Source organism: Mesoplodon mirus (assembly GCF_964341445.2).
Source record: "Mesoplodon mirus genome assembly, chromosome: 19".
Taxonomy (NCBI): Eukaryota; Metazoa; Chordata; class Mammalia; order Artiodactyla; family Ziphiidae; genus Mesoplodon; species Mesoplodon mirus.
The window spans coordinates 28,210,250-28,229,600 of record NC_138995.1 but is presented as its reverse complement, the minus strand read 5'-3'; the positions used below and the strand labels follow the sequence as shown (position 1 = coordinate 28,229,600).

The 19,351-nt window shown below is 52.5% G+C and overlaps 1 protein-coding gene across 2 annotated transcripts in view; it reads left to right on the top strand.

Moving 5' to 3' along the window:
• The window catches only part of NLRC5 (NLR family CARD domain containing 5), a 113,057-nt gene that overhangs the window by 64,313 nt on the left and 29,393 nt on the right, over positions 1-19,351 (top strand). For both annotated transcript variants that reach the window (XM_082607421.1, XM_082607422.1), the window contains exons 14-26: positions 1,921-2,004; positions 2,940-3,029; positions 5,464-5,532; positions 6,324-6,392; positions 7,118-7,201; positions 7,728-7,811; positions 9,345-9,434; positions 11,337-11,381; positions 12,325-12,414; positions 13,306-13,389; positions 15,916-15,999; positions 18,871-18,960; positions 19,149-19,211. In XM_082607421.1, the coding sequence (XP_082463547.1) occupies positions 1,921-2,004; positions 2,940-3,029; positions 5,464-5,532; positions 6,324-6,392; positions 7,118-7,201; positions 7,728-7,811; positions 9,345-9,434; positions 11,337-11,381; positions 12,325-12,414; positions 13,306-13,389; positions 15,916-15,999; positions 18,871-18,960; positions 19,149-19,211 (1,026 nt within the window). The remainder of the gene's footprint in view (positions 1-1,920; positions 2,005-2,939; positions 3,030-5,463; positions 5,533-6,323; positions 6,393-7,117; positions 7,202-7,727; positions 7,812-9,344; positions 9,435-11,336; positions 11,382-12,324; positions 12,415-13,305; positions 13,390-15,915; positions 16,000-18,870; positions 18,961-19,148; positions 19,212-19,351) is intronic.

Below are 19,351 nucleotides of genomic sequence, written 5' to 3'. Positions count from 1 at the left end.
TCTATGATGTAAGTACTGTTACTATGTGCATTTTATAGTGGAGGAAATTAAGCCACGGAAAGGTAAATTTGCTCAAGGTCACAAGGCTAGGAAGAGTCTAGGCCAGGGTTCAGGCTCAGACAGTCTGGCTCCCGCCCTCATCTTCACTGAGATCTGCGAAGCAGAAACCTCATCACGTGCAGTCTTGTCTTCCAGACCACAGCCCTCAGGGTCCCCTCACCCTGTCTTCCTCCCAGAGTAGCATGAGATGACCTTCTCTTTTTGGGCTGGAGAAATTCCCATGATGTCCAGCTCCTGAGCAGAGCCTTTGAGAGTGGGGTTTGGGGATTGGTGGAGGTCCTGTCATGTCACCGGGAAGGGACCCCTGCCACGATCATCCCAGGAAATCAAATGGGCATGAAGGTGGAGTGATGGAATGCCATCATGTATTTTGAGTGGCCCCACCCTAGGGCAAGATGGACGGGGTGAGGGCTGCCTTGATGACCAAAGCTTGAACCTTGACCTTGTCCCATTGGGAGAACCAAGACAGGATTAGAAGGTGGTTTTTACCCAACTCACATACTTCCACCCACCTCGCCACCACCAAGCCTGTCCCTCCCCCAGTTTTCTCACCTGCAGGTGTGCCCCATCACCCACCTGGTTACACAGACCAGACACCTCTCAGCTCCCTTGCCCTCCTCCTATAGCCAGTCCATCCTGAGTCGACCTACCCCCTATATAGTTCTCAAAACCGTTCTCTTGGGGACTTCCCTGGCAGTCCAGTGGTTAAGACTCTGCGCTTCCACTGGAGGGGGCATGGTTTCGATCCCTGGTCAGGGAACTAAGACCCCGCATGGTCTGGGACTAAGATCCTACATGCCGTGCAGCGCTGCAAAAAAAAAAAAAAAAAAAAGTTCTATTTTCTCCATCCTCTTCATCCACCTCCCTAGTCCAGACCACTCTCATCTTTCACTTGGATACCTCCTCACTAGGCTTCCATCCTGGCCACCTCCACCTGGCAGTGAACTTCTTTTTACTGCCTGCCCCCTTCCCAGTGCTCAAGATAAGCCCAAATCCTAAAATCCTGTGTGATCCAGCACCATGCCTCCAACCCCACAAGCCCCATCTGACCCCACCTTCCCACTCCATCTTTAATGCAGACATACCGGCTCTTTTTCAAGTCCTCTAATGTGCTATGCCATGGAATCTTTTTTTTTCTTTTTTCTTTTTTATTGAGGTACGCGTGCCTCTCATTGTTGTGGCCTCTCCCGTTGTGGAGCACAGGCTCTGGACGTGCAGGCTCAGCAGCCATGGCTCACGGGCCTAGCCGCTCTGCGGCACGTGGGATCCTCCCGGACCGGGGCACGAACCCGTGTCCCCTGCATCGGCAGACGGACTCTCAACCACTGCGCCACCAGGGAAGCCTGCCATGGGATCTTTGACTGTGTTGTTCCTACTGCCAGGAACACCCTTCCCCCATCTCTCTCCCAGCCCTTACCTATTAAACTCCTAGTTTTTCTAGCAAGTAGCTCAAACATCAGGCAAGCCTTTCCTGGTCCCCAGACTAGATCAGATTTCCCTATAAGCGTGGAGCTCATCACAAGAAGTAATTATGTAGGTTGCAGCATAAAGAAACAGTTGAGGATGGGACCTTGAAGTCAGGCTGCCGGAGTTCAAATCCCAGGCCCAACTCTGAGCAAGTGTTTTAACCATCGGTTAACTCATCAGTAAAATGAGGATAATAATAGTGCCTACTTCGTAGGGTTGTTATGAGGATTAAATATCGATTAATTGTAAGAGCATCTAGGACAGTGCCAGGCATGTGGTACGCAGTCTTTCAATGTTCATTATAATTGAGTCTCATTTGTTGGAGGGATGCTTTGACTGTGTGAATGCTGAGGGTTGAGGGGCAGCACAGGACATCAGACCCCTCTGTCTCAGCCTCTCAGGGAACCAGCTGGAAGATGAAGGCTGTCAACTGATGGCGGAGGCTGCACCTCAGCTGCACATCGCCAGGAAGCTGGAGTGAGTCGCCCACCCCACTGTCGACTACCAGGGAGGGCCCAGGAGAGCCCCAGCTGGTCCCTGCCACCCCTGGTCCCCGTGCCCACAGTCACCAGAAATAGTGCTGCTCCACCGACCAGCTCTACTTTTTCTCCCAGCTGCAGCGTAGTTGGAGTGGTTCAACCATGCCTTGCCTTTGCCTCTGGCATGAGCCACTTTGTTCCAGTTGTTAAAATCCCTTGAACATGTAGAACGTGTTCACTGTACATCAGTAGCTTGTATTCCAGTTTGTCCTGACAACAGCCCCGGGGTGGGGTGGGATGCAGAGTTGCACCGGGGCAGCGCTAGGGTATTAGGTGGATGGGTGCTGGGCTGTTGGAGTGGGAAGTGATACGGTGGGATGTGGTTTTGGGGTGAAGGGGTGGGTCGTTATGGTAGTGGAGTGAGAAGAAAGGGTAATAGGCTACTGGGCGTGCTGTGGTGTTGCACGGTGTGGGCTAGGGGTGCTACTTGAGGGGGGTGGGATGTGTTGGGGTCTTAGCGTCGAGTGGGAGTGGGGGAGTGTTGAGGTTAGGGTATCAGTGGTTTGGAGTCTTGGCTTTACATTTAGACCCTGGCTCTGTCACTCAGTAGCTCTGTGACCCTGGGAAGGTAACTTCATATCTCTTGGCCTCAGGTTCCCCATTGGTAAAATGGGATTAAAATGGTGGTTATTTTTCAGACCAGAAAACTGAGGATCAGAGAAGTAAAAACAGTGAGTCAGCTCTTACTGCTCCAGCTGGAGAACTTTATTCTCTGTGTGGGGCAAGAGGTCATTCTTTTTTTTGGTTAAAGACTCAGGACATTCCACGAGTGACAGCCAGCCAGCTGCTGAGCCAGGAGAAGGCGGCTGGAGCTGTGTGGCGCTGGGGACTCCAGCCACCTGCTAATGGCCGTCTCCCTCCTCCTCTCCGCAGCCTCAGCAGCAATGGACTTTCTCTGGCCGGGGTGTGCCGTGTGCTGAGTGCAGTGAGCACGTGCCGGACTCTGGCAGAGTTACACGTCAGGTAGGGACTCCCAGTGGACCCCCATCACCCACTCTCGCCTCTAGCGTGGAGCTCTTGGGCTCTCCTGTCATTCTCTCTAAGTCCTTGGAATTCTTTCTGGCCCCAGGCCTTTGAGACCTGTAGAAGATGCTGCTAGTGCCCGCCCAGACCCCTTTACAGCTGGGCGCCCGTTCCCAGGTGCTGTGGGTGTTGGCTGCGCACAGCTTATACCTCCTCCAGAGAAATGTCCTGGGCCGATAAGAGCCAGTGACGCCTGGGAGGTTACACACCCCCTAATCCTCCCAGCCAGGAGTGGCCAATGACAGAGGCAGAGGTATAACCCTCTGGCCCCGTTACCTCCGGTGGGACAAACTTTTAGTGCTATTGACGTTACCAAGTCCAAGCTCACTCTGCTCGCCACACACAGGCCAATGAATCTGAGACGAGGTGTTGAGGCAGACTGAGAAGATGGCAGAATAGTGTCTCCGAGAAACCATCTTATCGGGGCTTGGATGCCAGTTTCTCTTATAGAACAGAGAGGGGGAGGAGATGAGGAAGTAAAAGGGCCATAAGTTTTGCAAATATCCCCTGGGATGGCCAGCCTTGGGCAGGGGACGTGTTAATTTCTTCTTTCTTGCAGCCAGCCACAGGTGGACGGGGTCAGGATGCTTCCCTGAACAAAGGCACTTTGGTTTAACATTCAGGCAGAGGGGCAGGGTTCTCCAAGGCAGGCCATTACGTACAGACAGTATCCTTTTAGTGAACAAAAGCGACGGGAAGCAAAGGTTAAAGTAAAAGAAACAGATCCAACAGGTAGTCAGATCTGGCTCTTCTGTGTTGCATTCATGCTCCCTGTGGGATCAGGCTGAGGACCTGCCCTGTTCTGCTTCCCTCGGTCCCTTACTGGTTTCTCCTGAGATCAGACCCTCAGTACATCATGTACACAGTGACCAAGTGACTCTGCTTCTAAGAGAACCCGACCTCAGACCGGGCCCAACCTTATTTCTGTAAGTCTCCGCATTCAGTCTGGGCAGCTGAGGACAGATGCTAATTAATGTCAACACAGTCCCCACCCATAGGGGTCTCCTGCTTTAAACACCCCTTAAAGGAGGAAGGGAGACCAGATTCACCCACGAGGTGGTACTAGGGGCCTTGGTTCACTGTATATAATGATTCAGTAAAGGCCCCTAGGGCATTCCAAATGACACTCCATTCACTTCTAGGAATTTATAATGAAGAAATCACCGTGACTGTGCAAACACTTTGACCTGCAGGGATGTTCACCTCAGTATTGATTATAATAGGAAAAAAATGAAAATAACTTAAATCTTTAACAGTAAGATATTAGTGATACTAGTTAAGTAAACTAAGTTGCCTCCAGAGAGAAGAACTGATGGAACCATTATATAGCTGCAGCTTTAGTGTGGAGGGATGACTCTGGCATATTAAGTAAACATAAAAATCTTAATTCATCGGGGAATTCCCTGGTAGCCCAGTGGTTAGGACTCGGTGCTTTCACTGCCGTGGCCCAGGTTCAGTCAGATCCCACAAGCCATGCGGTGTGGCTAAAAAAAAACAAAAACAAAAACTTAAACATTTTTTTTAATTCCTCATTTTATTTTATTTATTTATTTTTCATTGCGGTACGCGGGCCTCTCACTGTTGTGGCCTCTCCCTTTGCGGAGCACAGGCTCCGGACGCGCAGGCTCAGTGGCCATGGCTCACGGGCCCAGCCGCTCCGCGGCATGTGGGATCTTCCCAGACCGGGGCACGAACCCATGTCCCCTGCATCGGCAGGCGGACTCTCAACCACTGCGCCACCAGGGAAGCCCTCTCATTTTTATAATAAAGCTTTTCAATCAAACTGAAAGCTAGAGAGAATGGTATAATGAACTCCCAACTCCCACCAATAATTATCAACATCATGTAACCCTTGCTTCATCTGTCCTTTGAAATATTTAAAAGGGAATTTTTAAAAGGGAATCTGTAAATTTAATCCCATCTTTTAAGAAAGAAAAAGAAAGAATATTAACTGCATTAAGAAGACAAGACTTGAAGGATCCACTCCACATGTTATCATCAGTGATAATTGATATGTGGAAGAGATTGTGGGTGATTTTTCTTTATTTTCTTATTTTACTATATTTTCTAAGTTCTCCAGAGGGAAGAAGAATAACTTTTGTCATGGGAAATATATATATAACGTTCACTTGGAAAGGCGAGGTTAGGGATGCTCTGGACTCTCAGTGCCTGTCCCGACCTGGCAGTGTGGCCTCACCGCACAGGGGTGAGTACCCTCAGGCGAGAGAAGACATCAGGGCAAAGTCAGAGGAAGTGCCGCAGCTAGAGGTAGGGGGATGATACCTTAGAGGTTCCTGGAGGCCAGGCTAAAAATAAGACGCAGCAGCAGCTGGGCCCCCCAGCAGCTGCTTCCTCCCTCCCCTCCTGTCTGCAGCCTGCTGCACAAAACCGTGGTCCTCAAGTTTGCCCCGGAGCCGGAGGAGCAGGAGGTGACCCAGAAAAGGTAGGACCAGGACCGTCCCCTCCTTGACCGCCACAGCTGGACAGTGTAACTCAACAGCTGGGGGACCTTGACAAATTCACGAAGGCACAAGAAGCCAGCAGGCTTGGCTGGGGATGAAGCCCTAAGGGGAGGCTCAGAGGACAAACTGCCTCCCCATTTCCCAAGTGGTACCTGAAGAGAGCCCTAGGATGCCAGATGCAGAGGGCAGACTGGGGCAGGGGTGGGGTAGCCAGAGAGCTACATGTGGGAGACGGAGGCCCTTCAACCTAAACCCAGAGGATCGCCTGGCGTGTAGCTCTGATTCTGGTCAGAACTTCTGGCTCCCGTTGGCACAAGGACCCTTTAGAGGGTGTTTGCCTCCACCATGGTTCCTTCCTGGATTGCCCCAGGCTGGCACCTGAGCAGAGACTCAGCTCTTTGCTCCTCAGTGTGCACCTACAATCTCTTCTGTAGGGTCTGAGCTTTAGAAGGCTTGCTTGCAGCTGAGGCTGACATCTTTGAAGGCACTGCTGGTGATGAGATTAATGATCCTAAGAGCCAAGGTTAACTGAGCACTTACTATGCACCAAGCAGCAAACTGAGACAATTCACCTGTGTTCTCCCAGTACCAGGCTAAGTGATTTGTCCCAGGTCACACAGCCAGGAAGCCGAGAAGCCCAATTGGAACCAAGGTCTGACTGTCCCCAGGTCTCATATAGGAATTGAATGGTGGGAAGTGAGGCTAAGGCTGGAGTCTGAGGCAGTGGATGAGGTGTCTGCTCAGCATGGCCTTGGTGTGTGTTTCCCTCCAGTGCTGCGCTTCCTGACAGCCTTACATTCCAGATGCCCTCTGATCCGCTCCTGTGCGCCCCAAGGATCAGGTACCGTGATGGCCTGCAGGCCCCAAGCATGGTTCCTGCCTCCCCCCTTCCTGGGCACAGAGCCTGTCCTGGGTCCCCAGTGCCACGTGCTCCCCGGAGGACACAACCTGCTGTCATGTCCTGGTTTTCCTGCCTCCCATCTCCCCTGCCCAGCCCACCCCAGAAGGGGCTCACACGGCAGACCCCCAGTCATCTTCCCTGCCCACGGTTCCCACCCCCGTTAGCTCCCCTGACCTCCAGTAGCTGAGGGGTTGTGGGAACTCTGGACGGAGAAAATGGGGAGCGTGCAGCCCCTTCGTTCCTGATCCTGGGGCCTAGGCCTGGGGACTCAGCTTGGCCTTCACAGGGCTCCCATCACAACTCTTCCAGCCTCCTCTCTGATTCTGTGTCCATCTGAATGCCCCTCCCTGTCTGTCTGTCCTTCTCTGGCACTCAGTTTCTCTCAGTCTCTTTCTGCGTCTGTCTCCTTCCCTCCCTCTCTTATCCTCAGTGTCTCTCCATCTTGGTCTGCCTCTCTCTGTGTCTCTGACTCTCTCTGGCTCTTCTCTGCCCATGTGACATCTCACGTGTGCTGTGTGTCGGTCCCTCTTTGCCTGTCCGGGTGCCCGATGCATCCCCGTCCCCTTTCCACAAGCCTCTCTGCCTGTGTATCTGCGGGTGGGGGGCCCTGCTTGCCTCTGTTGAGCTGGGCAGGCGCTGCAGGGCTGTGGTCCTCCCCTCCCTAGGCTGACACACTGTGCCTTGCAAGCCCAGCACCTAGAGCAGCTCTGCAAAGCACTGGGAGGAAGTCACTGCCTCCGTCACCTCGAGTGAGTGGTTGCTGGAAGGCGGGTGGTGGGGCCCATTAGTGGGTAGGTGTTCGTGTGTTGCGTTTTGTTCTGTGTTTTAAGATTTAGGGTCATCTATTCTTTCCCCGCTGCAATCAGGAACCCCTTAGAGAACCTGGTGAAAGTTGTGACTCTTCCCCCTAAAATACAGGTTCCCCAATATTTGACACTCTCTGAAGCCCAAGCCTAACCCCTCAGGGGTCACAAACCTGAGGATGAGAACCCGAGGGGAGGGACTTCCCTGGAGGTCCAGTGGTTAAGACTCCGCGCTTCCAATGCCGGGGGCGCGGGTTGGATCCCTGATCGGGGAACTAAGATCCCACATCCACATGCTGGGAGACCCCAGCTGATCCAGTGCCATGTGCTGAGATCCAGCCTGGCAGCCCAGGACCGTATCCCAGTTTCAGGAGAAGCTGAGTGACCGGGGTGGAGAGGCGAGCTCCTGCTGTCTCCACCCCCCCAACCCCCGCCCCTCCACTGACCTGTCCTCCCTGCTTGCCCCTCCCAGCTTATCAGGCAATGCTCTTGGGGACAAAGGTGTCGCCCTGCTGGCTCAGCTGCTTCCAGGGCTGGGCGCTCTGCAGTCCTTGAAGTGAGTAGCCCTCTGGGCAAAGCCTCTGAGGTTTGATCTCGGGATGAGGGCATGTGTGTGGGAAGGGGGGATGGAGATGACGGGGTGGGGGGATATTCTGTGTCCCATCTCACTCCCTCCTGGGGTTATCATAAAGGTTACATCAGACAATGCATGTCAACCACCGGGGCCAGTCCCTGACACGTGGCCAGTGCCCAGGACAGGATAGTAACTACTGCATTTCTCACTAAAATAGACACTGGTCTCTGTGACTCAGCAATCCAGCTGCTGAGTTAAGCCTTCGTTTCTCAAACCTGTCTCCCTGTCTCTGCACAGGCTCTCTGGGAGGCCCAGGCAGGCAGGGCTGGGAAGTATTACCTGATTAATATAACAGCTGGCAGCCATTCTGGCCCGGGGGGGGGCGGGGGGGGCGCGGGGAGGGGCTGTTTGACAGGGGCCCTGGCCAGGTAGGCAGGGAGGGTTTGGACTAGAGAAGACACCCAGGAGAACGGTGCCCGGGGAGACTTGAGAGCTCTGAGCACCTGGCAGAGATGAGGGAGATGTGCACTACGGGAGGGAGGCCCTGGAAGGAGGCCGTGAACCCCCAGACTCTGCCTGCAGCCAGCCAGAGTTTCTAGGCCCTTAAAGGTCCCTGTGCTCCTGGCTCACATGCCCCCTTCTCCTCCTCCCTGGCTCTTCTGGGCCCAAGGGAGAGGCTTCCTGGCCGCAGGAACCTGGTCACAGACCCCAGGTTCCCAGTGTCACTGGACAAATTACATCACCTTCTCTGAGCCCCTGGTTCCCAGTCAGTTAACACATAAACTCTAGAGGCAGTGGCTGTGGTTTTCACTGTAACCAGTGCTGTGGCCTGTGGGCACTGCCTGCTCAGGCCGCCTTTCGTTGGGAAGCTGGGACCAGAGGAGGCTGCCTCTGTTCCCGGTCAGGGCCTGCAGGGGGCGGGGGGAAAGGCCTCACCACCATTGCAGGCAAATTTTATGCAAATTGGAGCTTTCGGGCAAATCCCCCATGACCTTCTCAGTACTGAGAATGCCTGGTGTGATCCCGGCCTGTGAGGTCTGCACTCGCCTGCCAGTCTCCCAGTGCCTGAGGAGTGCAGCGTTAAGTGGCAAATATAAACCACCAGGACAGACTGACCACGAAAGAAAGGGAAAGCTCTGTTCCTGCTCCTTGAACAAGAGGCCCCACATTTTCACTTTGCACTGGGCACTGCCCCTCCTTGATCAGGTGGGGAAACTGAGGCACAAGTCTGGCTCAAAGATTCATCATAGACGGAGGGAACCACTGAGTTCCAATCTCAGCTCCGTCACCAACATGTCTCATAATCTTGGGCAAGACCTTGCTGCTCTCTGGACCTCAGTTTCCCCATCTGTACAATGGGGAGTTGGCAGAGGTGCTCTGACCATCCGGGGTTCAGTGTGTTCCATCGTCTGGAACAGGGAGGGACAGCCTGCCCCTGCCCTGTGCTCTGACCACAAAGAGGGTGTTTCTGAGTCCTGAGTGACCTCTGTCAGACTCATCCCTCTGTTTCTCCAGCCTCAGTGAGAACGGTTTGTCCCTGGATGCTGTGTTCAGTTTGACCCAGTGCTTCTCTACTTTGCCGTGGCTTTTGCACTTGGACTTCAGGTGAGAGTGTCCCTGGGACCCCACTCTGCCCCTCATCTGTCCCATTCACTATATAGCATCCTCAGGGCCCTGGTATGATACCAGGTCCAGTGAACATGCAATGAGTGTCTGTGAAATGAATGAATAGACGAATGAGTGAAATATAGCTCCAGGGACACTCAAATTTCTCCAAATTCACCACGGGGCACAATCCATCGACTCTCCTGTACTTACTCTCTGGGTTGTCCTGGGAGACTTTTAAGGAAACTGGGAGCTCCCTGGTGGGAGCTTGAGTTCTCAGGGACCTGCCTGAATTGTGGGGTCTCTGGAGCTGATGAGAGTGTAGAAGGGAAGGCACCTAGCCAAGCGGCCCTGGCCAAGGCAAAGCACATCATCCACTAGGGGGCAGCCCTGGTTTCAGGTGAAGTCCACTTATTCCTCCCCTCCCCCCTTCCAAGAATGGGTGTTACGGTTGCAGACAGACCAGGTACAAATACAGGCTTACCACTTACCTACTATGCCACTTTGAGCAAGTCACTGCATCTCTTGATACCTCAGTTTCCTGAGCTGCGAAGCAGGGGTAAGAATACTTCCTTAAAACCATAAACAAAACGAAAAGACAACCCTCAGAATGGGAGAAAATATTTGCAAATGAAGCAACTGACAAAGGATTAATCTCCAAAATTTACAAGCAGCTCATGCAGCTCAATATCAAAAGAACAAACAACCCAATCCAAAAATGGGCAGAAGACCTAAATAGACATTTCTTCAAAGAAGATATACAGATTGCCAACAAACACATGAAAGGATGCTCAACATCACTAATCATTAGAGAATGCAAATCAAAACCACAATGAGGTATCACCTCACACTGGTCAGAATGGCCATCACCAAAAAATCTACAAACAATAAGTGCTGGAGAGAGTGTGGAGAAGAGGGAACCCTCTTGCACTGTTGGTGGGAATGTAAATTGATACAGCCACTATGGAGAACAATATAGAGGTTCCTTAAAAAACTAAAAATAGAACTACCATATGACCCAGCAATCCCACTACTGGGCATATACCCTGAGAAAACCATAATTCAAAAAGAGTCATGTACCACGAGGTTCATTGCAGCTCTATTTACAATAGCCAGGACATGGAAGCAACCTAAGTGTCCATCAACAGATGAATGGATAAAGAAGATGTGGCACATATATACAATGGAAAATTACTCAGCCATAAAAAAGAAACGAAATTGAGTTATTTGTCATGAGGTGGATGGACCTAGAGACTGTTATACAGAGTGAAGTTAAGTCAGAAAGAGAAAAACAAATACCGTATGCTAACATATATATATGGCATCTAAAAAAAAAAAAGGATCTGATGAACCTAGGGGCAGGACAGGAATAAAGACGCAGATGTAGAGAATGGACTTGAGGACACGGGGACAGGGAAGGGTAAGCTGGGACGAAGTGAGAGAGTGGCATGGACATATATACACTACCAAATGTAAAATAGATGGCTAGTGGGAAGCAGCCACATAGCACAGGGAGATCAGCTCGGTGCTTTGTGTCCACCTAGAGGGGTGGGAGAGGAGGGTGGGAGGGAGACGCAAGAGGGAGGGGATATGGGGATATATGTATGCATATAGCTGATTCACTTTGTTATACAGCAGGAACTAACACACCATTGTAAAGCAATTATACTCCAATAAAGATGTTAAAAAAAACCCAAACACTTCCTTACCTCACAATTTTATTGTGAGAATCACAGGAACTCATATCGGTGGTTGCTTTGTATGTATATTTATTGTCCTATTTGCTGAGAAAACAGGCCACCGTCCACGTCTTCCTTGACCCAGCCTGTCTGGTCTCTTACTGCTGCCTGGGAAGGGGGCCCTTGGCCCTTTCTCAGGCTGCCGCCTCCTCTCTGCCTGCAGCTCTGAGAGACAACGCGTCATCCTGAGAGGTGATGGAAGAGACAGGTAAGGAGGGAAAGCTCTGAGGTTGGGGGGGGCCTCCCCTCTCTCTCTCTCTCTCTGGTCCTCATTTCTTATAGGTGCCCCCAACCCCCAGACCCATGCTGACTGTTAGCCCAGGTCTGGCAGGCTGGAATTAATCACTTCTGTAACCCCTCCCCCATATGAATTTGCAGTAATCAGCTGCTTTCAATCTTTTCTAAGAAGGAGTGCACATGGGAGGGAGGGGCTGACGGGTGATGCTGCAGCAGAGCAGGTGTTAGGAGAGCGGATGTGTGGGAGGGTGGAGGGGAGCCGCTGTGTTTCTGCCACTGAGGACCTTTGCAGCACTTTGCAGCGTCCTGACTTCATATGAATCCCTGCCCTTTCACACTGAGTATCACATTAGAGAAGCCAAGAACCGTTGGTGCTCTGAAAAAGTTTCCACATCTTTGCGGTGAAGTTAGTTCTTCGCAGGTGTTCTCGGCTGCCCCCTAGTGGAGCCCGGCATCCTGGTCTCACCTGGGCAAAAAACACAGGGCTCCTAAAGCGGGGCCAGCTGGGCAGAGTGCATTTCCAGCTAATGTGTTAGAGAAAAACACTGCCGTAGCAGGTGGGCTGCCTGAAACCGGGGTGGTATTGCTTGCCGAGCTAGGGTCTCCATTTCTGGGAACTCTCTGGGTTCTTGAAGCCAAAAGAATTGAGGCACAGATAGGTGGATGATACCAGTGGTCAGAAAGAGGAGGGCTCTGTCCTAGCTCCCCTCCACCTGCTCAGGTGCTGCCCACCTGGACAGGTATAAGCTGCTGGCATCCTCACTCTGGCTTCCCTTCCCTGGGCCTCAGTTGCCCCATCCGTACAGGGAGGGGCTTGACTGTCCCGAGGGCCCCTTCCAGCCCCGGCTAATGAGTCTAGGCTTCCAATGTGGATGCCTTGAACTTTCCTTTCAAAATGATTTCCCCACTCCTAGAGATCTGCTGGCTGCTGGATCTTTGCCAGAGTTCCAAGCTGGAGCCCAGTTCTTGGGGTTCGGTCAGCGCCGCATCTCCAGGAGCTTCTGGTACCATCTTACCCACTTCTTGTTTAGGGGTAACCACAGTGGGGTAAGGGGTGAGGGAGTGGAGAGCCTGGGGGTTGGGAGACAGGGGAAAGAGAGTTTGAGAGAAGGGGGAAGAAGTGTGAGGGCTGGTGACGGGGGGCTGCTGGCTCCGGCGTCCCCTGTAGAGAAGATTCTGCACTGTTTTCTCTGAAGACTTCCCAGCTCTGCCATGAGGGGCTGTGAGACCCTGGCTGGGCTCCTCCCCTCTCTGGGGCTTGATTTCCTCACCTAAGAAGAGAGACATGTTAGCTGGGGCCTGAACAGGGTTCTCTGGGGACGGGGTGGGCAGGATCCCAGGCAGACGGGACGGCTCGTGCAGAGGCCCAGGGGAGTGAAGGCTTGGCTCTGGGGAAGCATTTCTGTGTGGCTAGAGCTTATTATACAGGGAGAGTGGAGGCGAGTGAAGACATGGGAAAGACGTTTTGCTTTTAGCCTAAGGATAATGGAGGAACCACAGAGGGTTTTCAGCACAGGAGAGGCTGCCAGATTTGTATTTGTTAAAGCTAAGATGCTGGCAGGGTGGAGGATGGCAGGGAGGCAAGAGGGGGAACCCAGGGGGTGTTCAAGTGGCCCAGGCGAGTGACAACGATGGCCTGGATGTAGGTGGGGGCAGTGGGGAGGACTTGGGACTGGACGAGGGCAGCTGGGCGCTCAGGGGGCCTTGACTGTTTCTGTCGGAGTGGGGGGACTGGGGGCTGTAAGGGGTGGAGAGTGTGCCCTGCTGGCACTGCAGGGGCTGGCGGCCTGCAGGTTGGGGAGGAGAGTTCTTGGGAGAAGCGGGGAGCCCTTGGGGCTGGACAGGGACCCTGAGCCCTCCCTGACCCCCTCGCCCTGCCCGCTGCCCCTTTTCAGCCTCAGGGAATGTCAGCTGGAGCCCTTGAGCCTCTCCCGCCTCTGTGAGACTCTGGAGAAGTGCCCGGGGCCTCTGGAAGTCAAGTAAGTACGGAGGACACAGCCCCAGGGGCACAGCGTGGGCACCTGCCCAGTGACCTGGGGTGGGGTGTCCTGGTTAGAGACCGGATGAGTCCCCCCTGGTCCCTTCCTGCCAGACCCCGTAGCCCTACGCCATGGGAGTTCCCTAACCCATTGGTGGAAGGCTCCTTGCCTCCCAATGGCCCCAGCTTCAGGCACCTCGTCCCTCCCACTGAGAGAGGCCGTCCCGAGCCCAGGGCTTCATCTCCCCATCGGCTCAACTCAGGGCACCTGGGAGCCCCAGTGCACCCCATCACCCCTGGAGCCCCACCCTGGCACCCAGCTGGGCCTGCCTCTGTGGCTGGAACCTCTCATTCTGAAGGCCCCTCCTCAGGGCATCCCCCAGCCTGGGTTACCAGCTCACCCCAGAACGCCTGGGTCTGTGACCAGAGACTGGGGTTAGAATCAGGAGTCCTGGCTCAGCCACCAACAAGCTGGGTAACTTTGGGCAAATGGCTTTAACCCCTCAGGCCTCAGCTTTGTCATCTGCAAAGTGGTCGGTCAGACTTTCTTTCCCTCATCATCGTTGTAATTTTATTACAATAATTACCTTAAAATAAAGAAACCCAAGACAAACCTCCCTCATCTAAATAACCCCGTCCCTCGTCAACTCAGTGTTGTCATTTGTCCTAGTGACCTTCTCCATTTGCATATACAAGTTTTTTCCTGTTCGAAATCACAGACCAGCTGCATTCTGCAGTTTCATTTTACATCGCCCCATATGTGTTTTTCCATTTTGCTACAGTTTTTTTTTTTTTTTTCTTGCTTTCTGGCTCCCGTCTCAAATGCCTTCTGGTCCTTGCAACAAGCTAATTATCCATGTTGACACCTGGGGTGTGTCCTTCCATACTTCTCATGTTCAAACACTTATGGATACAGAGGAAGGCGGTTTGATGTAAACAGATACAGGATCTTAACAAGATTTGCAGTGAACTTTGTCTCGTAATAGAACATTGTGGCTTTCCTAGAATATGAGGATGTGTGGAACCAATGAATTTTCAAATAAACCATTTATTTTAGAATAGTTTAAGGCTTGCTTTACAGAAATGTTGCAAAACTAGTGCAGAGAGTTCCCCACACGCTTGCCCCTGGTTTTTTTTTTTTTTTTTTTTCCTTTTTTTTTTTTGCGGTACGCGGGCCTCTCACTGTTGTGGCCCCTCCCGTTGCGGAGCACAGGCTCCGGACGCGCAGGCCCAGCGGCCATGGCTCACGGGCCCAGCCGCTCCGCGGCATGTGGGATCCTCCCAGACCGGGGCACGAACCCGTATCCCCTGCATCGGCAGGCGGACTCTCAACCACTGCGCCACCAGGGAGGCCCTTGCCCCTGGTTTTTAATATCACCCATCACCATGGTACATGATGTGTACATTTTGGCATTCCAAATGCCAAAATAAAGGTAAAGGTTCTGTTGCTTAAAAAAAAACAAAAACGAACAGTGTAAACCCCACATTGACCCCAAGCAGAGCCTGTGGCACTGTGTGTATTTGGGGTCCAGCAGAAAGCCACTGGTGTTTGTGGTCAGACCACCCCGCAGTGAACGCCTCTGCTCTGCCTGTGCTCAGCGCCCCAGGCCCAGTCCCGGGACAGAGCGGGTAGAGCTGAGCCTACAGCCTGGGCCCTGGCAGAGGCTCCTCGCTTCCAGTTCCAGAAGCATAGGTGGCCCCTTTTACTGTTCCCCCCAAGGTGAAGCTGGGTCCCCCTTCAGCCAGACAGTAATGCGATGGAGATGGGCCAGGCTCCTGGCAGCCCCAGTGAGGGGAAAGGGCAGCCTGCAGGGGACAAAGAAACAGGGACAGAGAGAAGGGGCAGCAAAAGGGGAGAAAGGCAGAAGGAAACTACAGTCCAAACGCCTCTGGGGCTCAGGAAGTGGCTCTAGACTCCCAGGGAGGGCTGTATGTAAACCCCAAGGTGCTTAGAGACTCTGGTTGACCCAGTCCTCCAGCTAGAGCAGAGACCAAAGGATGGGTATCAGGAGTTTCTCCTAAGTGGACTGGCTTCTGATGAATTATCTAGACAAGTGATCAGCTGGTTGGTCTGGTTTTGATGGGCAGTCAGGGACCCGAGCTACCCTGCATCTCTCCTTTGCTGACCTGTTAACGTTCCTGAATTGCCACCATTACGTTCACTACTTTGGGTTAAGGCGGCATTCTCTTCTTAACAGGTGTGTTCTCCAGGGTACCAGTCTTCATGGCCCTCAAAATGATAATCCTACTAGTCCATGCCTTTTGGGGGAAAAATGTCTACTATAGCCCTTTAGAAATTCACAGTGCACGAGGGCAGATTAAAGGCTCTGAGAAGTCCTGCAGCAAAGAAAACTAATGGGGCTTAACCCAGCATTTTCCAAGCATATATGACCTTCCTTTTCCTCCTGCCTCAATGATAACTCAAGGACCCCAGTGTTCAGAGGGGGTGTTTTGGGCAGTCCTGGCTTAGGACCCATCTAGCTTTTCCCGAGGTTTCCCCACCTCATTCAGATGCTTTGTTTCACAGATTGTCCTGCAAGGTCCTGAGTGACCAGAGCCTGGAGACCCTGCTGCATCACCTACCCCGGCTCCCTGAGCTAAGCCTGCTGCAGTAAGACTGGTTTCCCCATTTCACTGTGCAGGGCCGAGGCTCTTGCATTGCGACGCCATCCCCTCCTGCCCCCTCCCCGCTTCTCTTGGGCTGTTTCATCCTTTTACCTGGCACAACTGGGAGCTCAAGTCTGCTTCCAGCTCTTCCCTAATACCTTATCAACCTCAGGGGGGGAGTTATTTGATCCCTCTAAGCCTCAGTTTCCTCATCTGACAAATGGGACTAATATTCTTCAACCCTTCCCCCAGGGTTGGGATTCAAACAAGAGAGTTGCTCTAAAAGCACCTTGAAGAATGGAAGGCCTGTGACAAATGGGCCATCATTCTCCTCTCCACCCACAGAAAGGTCACCTACTCCTATAAAGAGACGTTATAGTTGTAGGTCATGTATATATCACACACCAGTTGTTGTTGTTTTTTAATTTATGTATTTTATTTTCTTAAATTTATTTTTGGCTGCATTGGGTCTTCGTTGCTGAGCACGGGCTTTCTCTAGTTGCGGCAAGCGGGGACTGCTCTTCATTGGGGTGCATGGGCTTCTCATTGCGGTGGCTTCTCTTGTTGCGGAGCACGGGCTCTAGGCACGCGGGCTTCCGTAGTTGTGGCTTGCAGGCTCTAGGGCACAGGCTCAGTAGTTGTGGCGCACAGGATTAGTGGCTCCACAGCATGTGGGATCTTCCCAGACCAGGGCTCGAACCCGTGTCCCCTGCATAGGCAGGCAGATTCTTAGCCACTACACCACCAGGTAAGTCCCCACACACCAGTTTTTAAAGGTCACCATCTAATTCTGTAACAGGGGAATTTAAGCAGCATCCCCAAAGTATTTAAAACTCTATTTTCTAATTTCAGCTCAGACTGGTTAGAATTTAAAAAGGATTTACTCTAAATATTTTTCCAACAGGGGGCAAGAGCAGCTACAGCTGATATGGAAAAATACAACAGAAAATTAAATCATACCATTAAAAACATCAATATAAGTACTCCTGCTAAGGATCTCTGGGACACCTGAGACAGCTGACATCACATCCAGGATCTCACTTATCCCTGAGTCCTTTTGGGAGGGGAGGGAGGAGATGTGTGACTTCCCAGAGGTGGGCAAGTGTGGCAGAGCCCATGTCAAACTACAGAATCCACTATGGTCCCACCCTGACAGGAAAGGACGGATCAGGAAGGGTTCCTTTGGACACAGAAGTTGTGGGCTAACGTGAATAGATAGGAAACCTCAGACCAGAGAGGGACTTCTCTATGCCCAAGTCACACAGCATCAGCCCCCAACTCCTCATCTGTCTTTGGAATGAGGTAGCCAGCCTGATCCTCACCAGTGCTTAAGCTTTGTATTGGGTTGGCCAAAAAATTCGTTTGGGTTTTTCTATAGTATCTTACTGAAAAACCCAAACAAACTTTTTGGCCAACCCAGTATTATTCAGTCCATACTGTTTGTGCACTGCTGTGGACCAGGCACTGCTTGGGGTGCTGGAGACACAGCTGAGAGAGAAAAAATAAAGACAAGGTCCTTATCTTCTTGGAGCTTACCTTGTAGTAGAGGGAGCTGGTCGACAAGCAAAGTGAAAGCAAATAAGATGAATTCAGAGAGTGATAAAGTATTTTTCTAGAGAATGTGGTAAGGAGTGATTGTGGTGGTGATTTAGACAATGGCAGGGGTGGTCAGGGAACGCCTCTGAGGAGGGACGCTGGGGTGCTACCTGAAGGAAGAGAGGGAGCCAGCCTTTTGAAAAGCAGGGAACAGCATTCCAAGGAGATGGAACAGCATGCATGAGGCCCTGAAGCAGGATTGAACTCAATGGGCTCAAGGAACAGGCAGAAGGCCAGTGTGGCCAGAGCACAGTGGCTGGCAGAGTTGTAGGAGAGAAGGTAGAGCAATGAACCCGGGCCGGGTCACACAGGGCCTGGTAGCTGTGGGGAGGAGTGTGGGATTTTGCCCAAGGCAGAGGAACGATTTGTGTTTTCAGTAGCTTAGTCTGGCTGCTGGGTAGAGAAGGGACCCGGGACAAGCGTGGAAGCAAGAGCAGGGAGGGGGTTGTACAGCCAGGGTAAGAGATGTTGGGGGCTGGGAATTGGTGGGGAGAGAGGGAAGTAGGTAGATTCAGGGTGGATCTTGGGGGTGTAACTAACAGGACAAGCTGATGGAGGGTTTATGGAGCGAGGGAAATGGAGACACCAAGGATGCCTCCAAGGGCAAGGTGGAAGCATCTCACTTTCTCTAAGGCAGTGGTTCACAGCTGGAGGATGATTTTGCCCTTCAGGAGACATTCGGCAATGGAGACATTTTTGTTGTCATGATGGCAGAGGGGGCGGGAGGTCATGCTCCTGCTGGCATCTAGTGAGTAGAGGTCTGGGATGCTGTTAAACTTCCTACAGGACAGCCCCCACATCCAAAGAATTATCTCTGTAATGCTGAGCTTGAGAAACTCTAAGGACCTAAAGCTTCCTGCTCCTTGTCAGCAAGGACTCACTTATGAGTGCTTGGGATAAAAACAATATAATAATAACAATAAGCGTGGGTATTGTGCTAGGCAGTGCACAAGCGTGATATGATTCAGTCCTCATGACACCCTAGAGGAAGGTGTGTAAGTAGTTCTGTTTTTCAGATAAGGAAACTGAGGTTCAGAGAGGTTAAGTCACTTATCCAAGGACACACAGCCAGTAAGCAGAACTAGGACTCACACCTCAGTCCACTTGACCTCAAGCTCCTATTTCTCCCTCTTGAGTCCCTGTCTCCTTCCTTAATGCCTGGCTGACCCACCAGCCCCCCCATCCTTTTCATTCACCTCCAGCCTGTCCAGGTTTCTTGCCCACTGATCTTGCTTGGTTCCAACTTGCTCACATAGGGCCCCGCCCCTTTCCTTCTCAGGCTGACCCAGATGGAACTGTCCCCAAGGAGCCCCCTCCTGCTGGCTGACATCTTCAGCCTGTGCCCGCGGGTTCAGAAGGTGGATCTCAGGTGAGCATTGCCCTGGGACAACCGGAACCTAGGAGGGTGGTGCCTGGAGTCTGTTGGATGTGAGGGGCTAGGATGGAGATAGTGGGACCCACGTCAGAGACTCAGCTGCTGGAGGAGGGGGGCCTGCCCCCTGGGGGCATGCTGAGGCTGTGGTCAAGGGTGGCTGACCCAGGTGCTGTCTGCTCCAGGTCCCTGCATCACGCGACCCTGCACTTCAGGTCTAGTGAGGAGCAGGAAGGCGGGTGCTGTGGGTAAGTCCCCCGGAACCGTGCCCGAGCAGCCAGTGGGGATTGAGGACGAGCAGACTTGCCTCCTGGATGTCCAGAGCAGAGGACACACTGAGAGGGCTGGGCTCCGTCACGGGCAAACAAGGAGTCCACAGACAGCAGAC